General features: G+C 37.0%; 1 protein-coding gene across 7 annotated transcripts in view; it reads right to left on the reverse strand.

Moving 5' to 3' along the window:
* Window positions 1–379: 379 nt before the first annotated feature.
* Window positions 380–15,100, reverse strand: part of RAPGEF6 (Rap guanine nucleotide exchange factor 6) — a 236,183-nt gene continuing 221,462 nt past the window's right edge. For 5 of the 7 annotated variants that reach the window (XM_012446998.3, XM_012446922.3, XM_012447072.3 and 2 more), the window contains 4 exons: window positions 10,473–10,701; window positions 8,243–8,745; window positions 5,594–5,908; window positions 380–3,969 (listed from right to left, as the gene is read on the reverse strand). In XM_012446998.3, coding sequence (XP_012302421.1) covers window positions 3,944–3,969; window positions 5,594–5,908; window positions 8,243–8,745; window positions 10,473–10,701 — 1,073 coding nt within the window. In that variant the 3' untranslated portion in view covers window positions 380–3,943. Of the gene's footprint in view, window positions 3,970–5,593; window positions 5,909–8,242; window positions 8,746–10,472; window positions 10,702–13,080; window positions 13,696–15,100 lie in introns of those variants that run through there. The other 2 variants (XM_012447211.2, XM_012447340.3) reach the window with 2 other exon arrangements.

Below are 15,100 nucleotides of genomic sequence, written 5' to 3' on the forward strand. Positions count from 1 at the left end.
TTGAAATCGATTCTTTTCCTTCTTCACTGAAAAGAATCCTACATTTGTTAGGAACATCAATTGCTCAATAAAATAGATCATTTCCAAGGCACCCTTGCAGCCACCAGTCATGCAACACAGGTCTAACTAATGGGATGTAAGTAGAAACATGCAAGTGGAGCTTCTGGAAATGCTGTTTTGTTCTTTTTGTGTAGAAAGAGAAACATATTTGTACCTTTTCCCCTAAGCCTTTCCTTTTCATGCCCTTCACCTCCCCCATCCTTGAGAGCATCATGGAGGAGTTACAATATCAGCCCCGGAGAGTTTGCCTGTAGACTATTCTATTAGAAGAAGAAGAAAACAAACAAACAAACAAACAACAGTAACACAAACGCCCCAATTGAGTTTAAGCCACTATTATTTGCTGTGTCATCAAACACAATTTTTGAAACCTAAACAACAGCTATGGTGTTTCACAGATTTGACATAATCAAAAATAAACGGACCACTCCAATTGTTCTGGATACTTAAAAAATACGGCCTTCACACCAATATAGGTCCCAGACTGGCACTCTTGAATGACTAAGTTGTAATTATTTCATCTGTTCCATACATTTATAATCAAGTACAGAGAAGATTAATGTAGATTCTTTATTGATTCCATCAATGTATTAGTAGATATGATAATAATAAATGGTACTTTCACATTCTCTTAACCAAAAATATAACAAATATTTACACTCAGTAAAAATACAAAAAGCATACAGAGGCACTGTCTTTCTAAAAGACATAAGTGTAAGAGGTATCAAAAAATAGAAGACAAACATTGTTATAGCATACCTTACAATCAATGAATTGTGCAGTATAATTGCTATCTGATTATTACAACTGTGCAGTTTTGTTTTTGTCTTTTGCTGATTAGCTTATATGTCTCAATTTTAAAAGATCAAGTTCAACTGCATTCTGTGTATCAAAAATAAAGAAGCCTTAAAAATAAACAACAAAAGTGAAAGATGAACCAGGATTCAAGTTGAAATTTGAAAATGTACTGTGACACTTTTCTCAAGATTTATCCTGTTTTTCTAGCCTTTAAGGTAATGCTGAAGGAATACATATACTTTAACATCACCTTTTTTAGAAACTTAAAATTGTATCAAAATAATCATTGTTTTAAGAAAGGTTTTTCTTCTCCTCCCTTTTTTGTAGAGGAAAGAACACTTTACAAAAATTAGATTTGTTCTTAGAAACACCCATGATTACCATCACATTATCAGCCTGGGAGAGAGTCTCAAGGAAGTGATGTAGATGGCAATGATGTGACTTATCACCCTCAAGAAAATTCACTAAAGGCTTTTTCTCCCCAAAGATCATATTCAAAGTAATCATTTGGAGTAAACGAGAATTATTTACTGTAATAAAATTTTATGGAATCAGGTACTGGATTTACTAATTCTCAAAATCTTTCAACATAAGTAGATTTTGTTGAAACCTACTATTTGGCAAAAGTTTGCACTGAGGGTTAACTGCTTCAATAGTCTTGGCAGATTCAGAGTTGTAGTGGGAATAGAGGGCACTAATCTTCTTTAAAATTGTAAATTTATAAAACAAAAACAAAAACAAATGGAGAGCTGGAATTGGAGTAAATGCAGGTTAAGGCTTCTCTTGTTCTAGTCATATGACAATGTAAGAGAAGGCAGGAATGTACCCTTAGTTAAAATATAAAAATCAAAACCTCATGATTTTTTAAGGAATACATACATAACAAACTACAAAGCATCTGGCTTTGGCTCCTGATCAATGTGATCAGCTGATCTGAACACTCACAGTTAAAGTTAGATAGATAAAATGAAGGCAGCTGTAAGGTGCAAGTCCAAAACCATAGGCCTCAACTCTCTGTGCAAGATATTTACACTATTAAGGACAAAGACAGGTAAGGCTTCCATTCGTTTTGAAAGACCTGCCAAATAAACACATTATGAAAGCAGCATATTTTTCTGGAGAAATGAATATAAAATGGTGAGTAGACATCTGAACTTGATAAAAAAAAGTGGGTTTAGTAAAAATATATTTCACTTTGTTTTCTGTGGCCATGAAAACAAAATTATGTATATCAGTGAAGGAAAACATTTATAATCAGACCCACCGTTTATAGGCCAAATCCCTTAAGTGTAACTTTCAAACTAGGATTTTTGGTTTAAGTTATTTCCCATTCCAAAGTATTTAGAAAGCTATGGAACCACCAGGCCTCATTCTAGCATACCTGGGTTAGTTTCTAAGGCTTAAGTTTCAGATTAATGTTTCTTTACCACAGGAATTTTTCAGACATCCTGTTATTCCTAAAATAAAGAGACAATCATTTTGATGGGAAAAATGAACTACCACCATTTACCACTTACTGATTTGCGATTTCAAAATGAAGGGGGACAGGCAGGAAGATAGAGCGAAGACAGCTAGGGAAAGACAACAAATTTCTGCAAAGGAGGTCACAAACCAACTAAATCTTATGTGGACACATATGGACAGCCATTCAAAGTAAACCCATTTTGGCTCCAAGTTGATCTGAGTAGTGCATGTTAATGGCTTTGGCTTTTTTTTTTTCTTTTGGTAGTTACAGAAGTTTATTAAAATTCCACTTGCCTTTACACTAACAAAATTGAAAAAATTAAACAATATGTAGAAAACATTATATTTAATTTGCAAAAATGTGAAAAATCTACCTCATTTAGTAAACAGTCACTGAAATTTTAATTAAGAGTGCTATGCCCATGAGGCTGGAAAAGTATGTGCTCTCAAGGGCTAAAAACTGAGAACCAAGAGACAATCATTTCTTTAACTCCAGCTCCTCTTTCTCCCATAAAATTGTACTGCAGGCAGCTGAGAGCTGCAGGGTATGTCAGGTCAGACACAATCTGGTGCTATGAGATGTGGGGGTGGCATGCTGCAGAACACCGCATAAAGTCAAATTTACCTTCATGATTACAACACCTATGATAAAAATTTCTTTTAAAAAAAGTATTCCACACCTGTGTTAGGAGAGATTTTAGTTTTGGGTTTCTATAGACTAGAACTCTCTAGAACCCATTCTCTATTTGTTGGATCTATACTTTTAAGTTACAATTTGATGCAGCATAACTTTCACTTAGGAAGGAATTTGTATACATGTAATTTAACATCAAAATTTCATTCTTTGGAAATTAGGGTTCCCACCCTCCTCCCCAAACTACTCCCTCCCCTTTCCCAAAGGACTGACAAGAAACCCCGTGGCAGCTTCATTTGGCCTTTCACACCATGACCAGCAGGTTCCTAACACCTCAACTACAAAGGGCTTCCTATTTTTCTCAAACTGAGACATACATTGCATTGGTTCTACAGATCAAGTCACGTCTCTATGTAGATCAAGCATATCACCTCTGTAAAGATGACTTCTGTTTGGTCAGACCAGAGACAGTTTTATGACCTCACACATGAACTTCAGCTAACAAGAACTCTCGAATACAAACAAAACCACAACAATTCAAATAATAAGTTATTTTTCAAATATACAAGAATATCCTTGGTATTGGCAGACACTTTCAATTTGTTCTTCAGCCCAAGCTATGGCTTGGAAATAATAATGCCACTATCTTTAAAATAACTTGTTAAAGAAAAGTCGATAGCAATATACACAAGGATCACTCTGAGTTTAAATGTTTTCTGTAACTGTGGTCCCAAGGCAGTTCTGGCGTGCAAATTGGAGATTGGTATCCGGGCACAGCATCCATAGCTCAGGAAAACTATTCATCTGCAGAAATTAAATGAAAGGATGCATAACTCAGGTCTATTTAATTGCTTGGAGTAGAGGGAATAAAACCATTGGACTGGTTGTAGCAGTGAGCTGTTTGTTAGCAATGGCCTGCAGAATCATGAAGTGGTTCTGCCCACTCCTCAATGACTTTCAGTGGTTTTCAAGTAGGTCATCCAAAGGCTAGACTGCTGAAACTTGTTCATTTTCTGAAAATAATAAAAATATAATTAACTGGCAGATCAGCATATTAATAAGATCAACTATAATTTAGTTATCTGTTTAGAAAATCAATGTCAACAAAGAAATCCTCTCAAACACTGCATCAAGGCCCAGATTTTATAATACCTACGATTTCTGATCACATTGAAGGTTGAAAATAAACTGGAATATCATAGTTTTTAATCACTTTATTGCTCTTGTTTAAAAGCATACAATTTCATTTATTTTCAATAAAACAATCATTTCTCAAACTATTGGCACAGGTACAAAGCCAAGAGTTTTGCTAATAAAAGGAACTAAATCAACAGCATCATTTTGGATAATTTGGCATTTGAAATACAGCTTCAAGTTTCCATGCATTAATGTAAAACACAGTTCCATTAATGTTAACTGCTTTTTCTCAAAATTATCCCATTAGATTGAGCCACTGTTTTATCAAAGATGAGAATATTACATGTGAGCCACGGGGTACTAGGCACACAGAAATAAGCAGCTTGCCCTTTTCATTTAAAAAAAAAAAAAACACCATAAGTGCTGGGTATAGTGGCTCACACCTGTAACCCCAGCTTTGTGGGAGACTGAGGCTGGCAGACTGCTTGAGCCCAGAAGTTCAAGACCAGCAGCCTGTGCAACATGGTTAAATGCTGTCTCAAATAGACAAAATTAGCCAAGTGTGGTGGCATGTGCCTAGTAGTCCCAGCTACTTATGAGGCTGAGGAGGGAGAATTTCCTGAGACCAGGAAGTTGAGGCTGCAGTGAGCCATGATCATGCCACTGCACTCCAGCTTGGGTGACACAGCAAGACCCTGTCTGAACCAATAAACAAAAACCTCACACGATCGGTTGGGTGTGGTGGCTCACATCTGTAATCCCAGCACTTTGGGAGGTGGGGTGGGAAGATTGCTTCAGGCCAGGAGTTCAAAACCAGCCTGGTCAATATAGTAAGACCCTGTCTCTACAAAGGAAAAATTTAACAATGAGCCAAGCATGGTGGTGTGCACCTGTAGTCCCAGCTACTTGGGGGAATGAGCTGGGAGGACTGCTTGAGCCCAGGAGTTTGAGGCTGCAGTGAACCATGATTGTGCCACTATACCCTAGCCTGGGCAACAAAGCGAGACCCTGTCTTGAAAATAAAAGAAAACCAAAGCGCTCCCCCTACACTATCATATTTAGAAACATTTTTTTAAAGACAGTTTCACTCTTGTTGCTCAGGCTAGGGTGCAATGGTGTGATCCTGGCTCACAGCAACCTCCGACTCCTGGGCTCAAGCAATTCTCCTGCCTCAGCCTCCAGGGTAGCTGGGATTACAGGTATTTGCTACCATGCCCAGCTAATTCTGTATTATTTTTAGTAGAGATGGGTTTCTCCATGTTGGTCAGGCTGGTCTTGAACTCCTGACCTCCCGTGATTCACCCTCCTCGGCATCCCAAAGTGCTAGGAGCCACTGTGCCCAGCCTGAACATCTTACTTTTTCTTACTTCTTACTTTTTAATAGACATTTCTAAGGCATTTAAAGAAACAATTACGAATTACCATAAAATACCAGAGTAAACACCATTTAATGTGTTCAGTAATTCATTTACGAGCCATTAAGAGAGTTTGTCAACATACCATCTGCTTCGCTATCTGCATCAGTCACATCTGCTAGTTTAGGATGGGATGGCTGCAAATTATGCCTCTGAGGCTGAGTTACAATCTTCGATGGAACACAGGCCATGAGGTTGCTACTGAGAGAGGCTGGCGGCAGTCTAGAGAGGCTGTTATGCATCATCTTTGACCTCCGCACTGCCACACTATAATCTGGAGGTTTTAGGTGTGGGTGGGGTCCTTCCTTTAGGTCCGCTAAAGAAATTCCCAAATATCCTGGAGGAGTGGGAGGTGGCTCCCTATACCTATCATCCTTCTTGGGTGAGGTGACACAGTACACTGGCATGAAAAATAAGCAATGAAAATGTTAATGAAAAAGATAAGAAATGAAGAAATCCCATAAACTTATTACAATGACAAAATAGAACTTAAAAACGACAGAATGAATAAACCTGAATGATGGCAGATTAAAAACATTTTCAAAAAGCTGAATAAACCTATTTTCAAAATATATAAACAATTAAATCCTGTAAATATTAAATAGAACGAGAAAGTTGAAGTAGATGACACTGATGACAAGCTTCCTTCTGCAGTTCAGCCCCTGTATCACAGAAGGGCAGGACAACTCCTGAAGTCATACCCAGCCCTAAAGATGTCAGAAACATTTCAAAGTTCACCCAAAACATCTATTCTTTGTAAACTGGGAGAGTTTACTTAAAAAGATGTTTGGGCCATCTGTTTAAGGGCTATTTTACCTTCTTCCTGAGACATGAACCAGTTTTCTGGCACTCCTGGGCAGACTAGTTCTCAGTCCTAGTATATAAACTTTAACTTTGCTGGTATGGAGGAACTAATTCCTTCAAGAACTTTATTTCTGGTCAGGGGCGGTGGCTCACACCTGTAATCTCAGCACTTTGGAGGCTGAAGTGGGTGGATCACCTGAGGACAGAAGTTTGAGACCAGCCTGGTCAACATGTTTCAAGTCTTGTCTCTACTAAAAATACAAAAATTAGCTGGGCGTGGTGGGGGGGCGCCTGTAATTCCAGCTACTCGGAAGGCTGAGGGAGGAGAATCGCACCACTGCACTCCAGCCTGGATGACAGAGTGAGACTCTGTCTCAAAAACAAGAACAAAAACAAGAAAACTTTACTTCTAACTTCTGCTTTGTAATTAAGTTGAGAAGAAAAAAACAGAATTTTTGAAAATTTATCTTAAATTACTCTGATTTTCAGCTGACATTAAAAATAATGACTTTAAATCCTTTTACTTAAATTTGTAAGCCCTGAGACTAAGGCAAAGCTTCAAAAAGCATCATAAACAGGTTAAAGATGAAGTTCCAAGAAATTAAGACTGGCTCATAAGACCCACAGGGAAAATGGCTCTGAATATCTTGATTATGCAAGTGACTTTTAAAACACAAAAACAGTCTGTATACAAGCAGAATACACTTAAAAAGACATAAAATAATTCTAACATTAACTTTACCATTAGAGAATTTGGTTTGTCCATATTGTATTTTCTAGAATTCTACCAGTAAAATTTGCATGTACTATCAAGGTCAGAAAAGATTTCCATTCCCATTTAAGGATGGGATGGGTGAGGTGAATGGAGGTGAAGCTGCTAACAACAAGAAAAAGAATGTAAATGATTTACCCATACTCATTAATAAATGATTTAAAAAATCTATATTCGTAAATGGACAAGAAAAAGATTTTTATATCTCTGTATACACATATGCTCAAGAAGTGGTTACCCAAAAGGCTTTAATAAAAAACCTTGATCCGTGCATGGTGGCTCACGAGATCATGCCCCTGCACTCCAGTCTGGGAGACAGAGCAAGACTATGTCTCAACAAAACAAAACAAAACAAAACAAAACAAAAGACAAAACTTGGAAAAAATGAATGAGCTAAAAACTCAACCTATAATAAAATTTGACAATAACTATAAAATGAGCACATTTCACCTTCACTTTTTTTTGCAATTAAATGTGACACCATGACTATTCTATAAATTTAAGAGTTGAATATGGTATTAATTCAAAGTACAGTCATTCCATATAAGTAGAAAAGCAGGAGTTTTATATCCAAGTATTTATACAATTCAGGAAAGAAATTTAAAAAAAGTATTTGATGGCCAAATACTAAAAAAAGAGTTTATTAAGAAAGCTTGGAATGGATTCACAAACAGGAGTTGGCACACTGATGATGTACACCAAGAGACTATACTGAAAAATGTTCTGGACTTCTTTATCATGTTTCTCTCACTTTTACTACCTAAAATCAACAACAGATTCTACCACGTATGCATAGTCATTGTGGTCCAAACAATTTATGAGGTGATAAAGAGAATAATTCCTTTATTACTATTGCATATTGATGCGATGATATTCCTCAATGAAACAAAAAAGATCTTAAAAACAAAGGACAAACAAACTTGTCCCTCTAATTAAATACCTTTACATCAGACTTTTCATTTTAATGGCTTGAATATCTGCTCCAAAGTCTTTGAGAAATCATGAATTTCTGGGAAATAATTTATTTGTGAAGGAAGGAAAGAAAAGTTGTTAGTGAGAGAATTAATTTTTGTGATAAAATCCAGGGTTAAGCTATCCCACAGCCATTTTTTGACTACTTAATCTCTAAATGCCAAAGACAACAAAAACACAACTTACCAATCAAGCCCTTTTCTGTACTTGATGTGACAGTTTTGTAAACTGTGTCAGTGCCATCCTTGGGGTCTAAGCCTTCAGATGACTCAGCTGGGGTGCTCTCCAATACTCTCCGTTTAACTGTCCCATAGTTTGGTTCATACGTGTCAGACAGAGAACTGGAAGAGGCCCAACTCTTTCTCAACTGATTTGTCTCTAGGCTTCCTTTACACTGCCCACAAGTTCTAGAGCAGCTTTTAGGACAGGAATAGGGCTCACAGTCAGTGGGTTCAACTTCAGCAATGGGGTCATCCAAATGGGTATGTCTGTAAGAGTTCAAAAAATCCCAGCTTTTTGGGTTTGGAAGGCTTTGGAAGTTGTCATGGGAGCTGCTTGAACACGAAGTCCAACTTCCACGACCACTGTCAGCTGCTTCTATAATGATATGCTCATGAGAAATCTCTTCATTGCTTACAGACGATGAGACAGCTAAACACTTTATTAGAGATGGCTTCAAGAGTGTCCACCTAAAATTGGAGATAATGTACAATCAGAGTTTACAGGCTTGCTGGAAAAACTTTCTTCTCTCTGTTTTAAGTTATTACTGCCTATGAGAAACTGTAGAACACGTACTACAAGTGTTCATGCCAAAATAACCTTGTGAAGAAAATTATATTATCATCATTCATCACTAAATTCCTTCAAGTATTTAGTTAACACTCAGGAAGATACAGTGAAGAAACTGAAATGCTTAGCAAAGTTTCCTTAGCATTTTTCTTTTTAAATTTTAAAATTTTTATTATTATTATTTTTGAGACAGGGTGTCACTCTGTTGCCCAGACTGGAGTGCAGTGGCTATTTACAGGCATGATCATGGTGCACTATATCCTTTAACTCCTGGGCTCAAGCGATCCTCCTGCTTCAGCCTCCCTAGTAGCAGGGATGGACTACAGGTGTGCCTGGCAAGTATTTTTCTTTAACTGATTTTAAATGAAAATGCAAAGATGAGATTTAAAATGAATAATATTAAGTATACATATTCATTCTTGTCATTACAATATTAGACTACTGTCCATGCATATAGAATTAAGAGTTGCCAACTTGAAGAATGTTTTATTTTTCAATGTACCTCTGAGGTTAGCCCAGTACAGTGACAAGTAAACAGCAACTTCCCAATTACTTATGAAATGAATCATTTATAGCAGGGGTCCCTAAACTAAAGCTCATGGGCCAAGTTTAGTCAACAGCCTGTTTTTGTATGGTCTGGAGCAAAGAACAGTTTTGTTTTAAACCTTTTAAAAGGTTAAAGCAAAGGAAAAATTTGTGACAGAGACCATATGCAGCCTGTGAAGGTGAAAATATTTACTACCTGGCCCTTCACAAAAGAAGTTTGTAAAACCTTGGGGGGTAGCAAACGGCAGGCCAGGGCCAAATCTGGCAGTCTCTTTGCTCGTTTTTGTAAATAAAGTTTTAGTGGGACACAGTCATGCCATTTGTTTATGTGTTGTATATGGCTGTTCTGGTGTAATAGCAGAGTAGTTGTGACAGAGGCCTTATGGCCTGTTAAGTCTAAAATGTTTACGCTGTAACTTTTATAGAAAACATGTGCTAACCTCTGGTGTAGAGATCATAGTTTAACCTTTATAAATGTGGTAATACTTTATCTTAAATTTTTCATATTAAAGTAGACTAGATTTCACAATATTTATCAGTTAGAATAATCTTTCTGAAAGATTTCCATGTTGTTTGATTCTAAATAGAAATTTAGAATTAAAATTTTTTAAATATTTAACTTTTGCTAGGTGATTATTCTTACTCCCCAAATTACACTTTCAGAGAACAGGGGCCAAGGGCTAGTCCTACTCTCCCAACTTGTCTACAATGTGCACAGCACTGGAGGCACTTTCTAATACACAACCTTTCTGATAACTTACAACTTAACAGCCAGAATTTCAAAAATTATCTCGCCTATGTGAATAGCAGCTGCACTTTCGAGTTCTTATTCATTGGGAAGATACATAATGATAAAAAGTTATTTGAATTTAGTAACACTTTAAAAATGAACACCCATAAATCTTTCAAAATAGTGCTTATTTGCATATTCAGAACAGAGAATATGTGCTTGGCCCACCTATTCTTTTATGGATAACTCTGCAATTACTCCACAGGAAGTCCAAGGTCAAGTTGGGAAGCACTGCTTGCAGTGGCCAGTTGGCTTGGGTTTTGTGTTATAAACACAGACAACGATGCTTACCCAGGGCCATGTTGACTATGATCTCCTATCCCTGAAGGGTACTCTGTCTTTTCCAATGCCCCAGTGGATTCAGGGATTAACAGGGCCTGAGAGGAACACCGTTCATCCTGTAGAGCTGCAGGCATGGAGTCAACAGAACAATTGCTCACGATGCTGGACCGTGAAGAAATCTCACTATGGCTGGAGTCAGACAAGTTGTCAGATTTAGCTGATGGAGTAAGTGTGTAACCTGAATGAGAAAAGAGCATTGATCAAACTACAAAAAAAAGGGAACAGATAGTGGAGGTAGTAGGGGAAAAGATGAAAAGAAACAAAAACAAAAATAACAGAAGACAAAGTAGAAGCAATTTTAGTTTCCATATATGTAGATATAATGGTACCAATTTTCTCCACATATTCCCCTACATATCCATTAATCTACCTATCCATACCACACTAATCCAACTCTGCATTCAAGAAAAAGACAAAGTCTAGTATTACTAAGAAAACTAGTTTAAAGGTATATCTATCTCAGGCTCTTCCACAGCTACAATCATTTAACAAATTAACAACATTACAAATATTAAAAAGTAGATGTCTTTAGGGTTTCTCAACTTAGTGCTCCTTCCTTTGATTAATTAATATGATCATTTCATGACCTGATCTGAATCCAATATACCATCTTGAAGTAAGGACAGAGATGGGAGTCCAAGATTCAAGGGAAAGAACTACATTTTTGCTTTATCAAACTATATATACTTACCCCAGAAATTCTGCATATGCCACCTAAGAAGCCTTGTCTTGAGTTGAGAGTCACCGTTTTAGATTATTTTTATTTTTTAGACACAGGGTCCTGCTCTGTCACCCAGGCTAGAGTGCGGTAGCATGATCATAGCTCACTGCAGCTTTGAACTCCTGGGCTCAAGTGATCCTCTTGCCTTAGCCCTGAGTAGGTGGGACTACAGGTTCGCACCACCACACCCAGTTAATATTTAAACATTTTGCAGAAATGAGGTCTCATTATGTTGCCCACGCTGGCAAGCGATCCTCCTGCCTCAGCCTCCCAAAGTGCTGGGATTACAGGTGTGAGCCACTGAGCCCAGCCTGTTTCCATTTTTTAAATTGTTTTAGGTTTAAACTTAATGCCATACTTAGTTTCCTTTTTCTTCACCAACTTTGCAGAATATTAAACAGCTGAGTGGATGCATTTTTAATAATGTTACAGAAAAAACAGCATCTACATGTTCTATGTTGTTCTATGATTTACTGCACAACAGACAACTAGAGAGATGTTCTTCTGTATTCTTTGGAATGAAGAGGTAGGGATGCAGTGAGGTGAAGGACCCAAAAACAAATCTGCAAACAGAATGGCTAACGTACATAATAATCTATTTTGATAACTGGAAAAAATCAAATTTTTATTTAGAAATAAAAAGTAAATGCCCTAGTAATCCCAACAAGAGGAGGTTCTCTAAGAAGTAAAAAATATCTTCTTGCTCAGAGGAGAGCAGGGTTTAGTAGACATGTGACCTCTGGACCAAATCCTAGAAATGTCATTAGGAAGAAGTATAGGCTTTAGGTATGTTACTGGAATTCTCAGGGCCTCATCGTCATGCAGAAAGAGGATGACAACATCCGTAGTTCCAAAGTCCTTCTCTGTTTAAGGATCTTAGAGTTATTCACATATAACTCAAGTCATTTAAGGAAAAATTTGTTGCACAGTAACTTTATTAAGTCATTTCATTAACTATTTCAAAGAGAAAAAGGCCCAGAAAATGTGTGATTTATTCTTGGACTATGTGGCCAGGAACAGGATAAGATAAGACAAGCCAGTCTTCTGACTTCTGTATCTCTGAACTTGGGATCACTGCTATTTGTCAGTATCCATAGTCAATTTTCAAGAGGACCAAGAAAGTGGATGTAGTAAGTAAATCAAAAAAAATAAATACCTTCTTCCTCCAAAGAAAAAAATCACTGCTCTACAAAATATTGCTTCATTGTTTTAAAAATAATTTCATTCTTATGTGTGTTTGATCAGTATTTCTCAAAATATAATAATACTAAGAACCACCTGGCAAGCCAATTAAAATAAACATTCCAGATCCCATTTCTGGCAATTCAAGTTTATCAAGTCTGGGGTGGGACACAGAAATTGCAATTTTTTTTTTTTGAGATACAGTCTTGCTCTGTTGCCAGGCTGGAGTACAGTGGTGCGATCTCTGCTCACCACAGCCTCTGCCCCCCGGGTTCAAGTGATTCTCTTGCCTCAGCCTCCCAAGTAGCTGGGACTACAGGCATGCGCCACCATGCTCTGCTAATTTTTGTATTTTTTTTTTTTAGTAGAGACGGGGTTTCACCATTTTGGCCAGGATAGTCTTGATCTCTTGATCTTGTGATCTGCCCGCCTCGGCCTCTCAAAGTGCTGGGATTACAGGCATGAGCCACCACGCCCGGCCAGTAACTGCGTTTTTAAACAAGTTTCCTAGGTGATTCTGAAATTGCTATGTTAGACTAGACCCTTCTCCCCCAATCAAAGGCACGTAAAAAGTAGAGGATAAAAAAGCCTCCTCTACATATTTCACTCACAGACCCAGCGAACAGTAGAAAATAAAGTTCAACTACAGAAAACAAGGGTATAAAGTTTACTAACTCAATACATTAGTAAAATAACATATGTACAAATGAAGCATTTTTAAATGTTTATAAATAGTATTTTACTAAGTTGTCTGCCTAAGCTTTGACAAATGGTTTAACTATACATTAATAACTGAAAACAAACTAAACACTATAATTAAACAAGGAACTTCATTTCATCAAAGTGTCTTCCTCCTTTTAGACTTCAATCGCGTATAGAAACAGTTTAAAGTGTTACTGTTGCCTTGGCTATTTGAATTGAAGATGGCACTCCCTTTCTCATCTTTGATGTTGCTTCCAACATCCTTCACTTTCTCACAGCTTTCTGTAGCTTGATTGTGATCTGTGTCCTCTTTTTTGCTGTCGACTAGTCTCTCCCTTGAAAGCATTCTTTCCCTAAGTCTTCTAAACGGGGATGCCATTCTTTTTCTGGTTGTGTTCTCACAACTTGTCCTGTCTCTATTCTCCTCAGTGGCCTTCTCAGTACTGTCTGTTCTTTTGGCTGTGCTCCTGGTAATCTGAAGGATTTTCTTTTGCAAGTAAGCCCCACCTATTCCGGGGCAGCTCTGGCCACTGATCTTGCTGCTGTGATCAGATATGATATTGCCAACTGGAGGGAGAGATGCAAAAACCCTGACATGATCAATCAAAATTAGCCTTATTTACATAATATTTCATTATTTAAAAATTCTAACATCTTGATAATATCTGAAAAATTGAAATCTAGCAACATATTTTTTAATGCATGGAAACTTAAATATAGCATATACACATAAATTATTGCAAGACAGAATGCAGGAGAAAGATTAACTTCATCAGAACAAGCTGGTGATAAAAACAAAAACAAAATAACTGTTGAAAAGAAGCCAAGCTAGTAAAATCATAAGGAAAAATATGACAAAAATATCGAGTAACCAGAATTATTTCTGTAAAGTAACTACATAGGTCTAGAATTGTAAAGTAGATTTTACTATGAAAAAGCTTAGTAAAAACAAAATAGAACATACAAATAGTACATTCACTAGGTATATGTATAGAACTAATCTCAAAGTTTAGTAAGAACCAGGTACAGATTCTAATAATTTATTCTGAGTGTAATGACAGTTTTGTTCACTCATAGATAACTGGCAAAAACCTATCTACAGAAACAGAAGGATCATATTTGGCTGGGGTTTTGATAGTACAAATGCAAGAACAAGCTGAAACAATTCTGAAGAAAAGAATTTCTTCAGGCTTCTTAGAATTCTAAACATTACCACGAGATGCTCATAAATCTATAAATACGGTGTTCAATTGTTAGCTACACAATGAAAGACAATGGAAAAAAGCCCTCTGTTCGAGGGTTGAGTGCAGGTTTTCTGTGGGGAATAAGAGCAATGGAGGAATTTCTGTCCCTAATACCTCTTCCCAGAAGTCACATTTGGGCATAAAATACCAAATCAGATTCTGTTAGTTAGAATCATCTATAACAGGATGGATATATATATCATCTATAGTTAGAATCATCTATAACAGGATGGACCTCTGAGCAGTCTCTGAAAGGGGTAAGGAATGTAAAGGTGTTCCTGAAAGAGCATTAGGAGAATATGGATACTGTTTATTTGGACTATCTGTCTGACTGGAGGCACTGTGGCTTATCCTACACCTCAAGATCTGATAAGGGGCACTTTGGATAGGATCATACAGACAAGGAAAGCAATGACACAGGTCTGTGTGCAGCACAGAATTATATATGAGCTACAACAGGATCAAAATCTGTGTTTTTTAAATATACCTACTACATATACTGTTTATCTGTTTCATTTTTATTAAGCTTCAGTAAAATCTGAAATGAAAAAAATCTAACCAGCCTCAGCTATGTGAGGATGAAAAGAGCGAGTAATGGAGCTATGGTGTCCTGAGGTGGCAGGAGAGAAAGAAAAGAGGCATTCCAATTCACTAAACACTTACCAAACATCAGACTTTATAAATATGATTTCATTTAAACTATATTAAGTGGCTCCTAAAATAGACGG

This window comes from Aotus nancymaae, unplaced genomic scaffold (assembly GCF_030222135.1).
Source record: "Aotus nancymaae isolate 86718 unplaced genomic scaffold, 86718_ANA_hifiasm-v0.15.2.pri h1tg000064l_1, whole genome shotgun sequence".
In the NCBI taxonomy this organism is placed as follows: Eukaryota; Metazoa; Chordata; class Mammalia; order Primates; family Aotidae; genus Aotus; species Aotus nancymaae.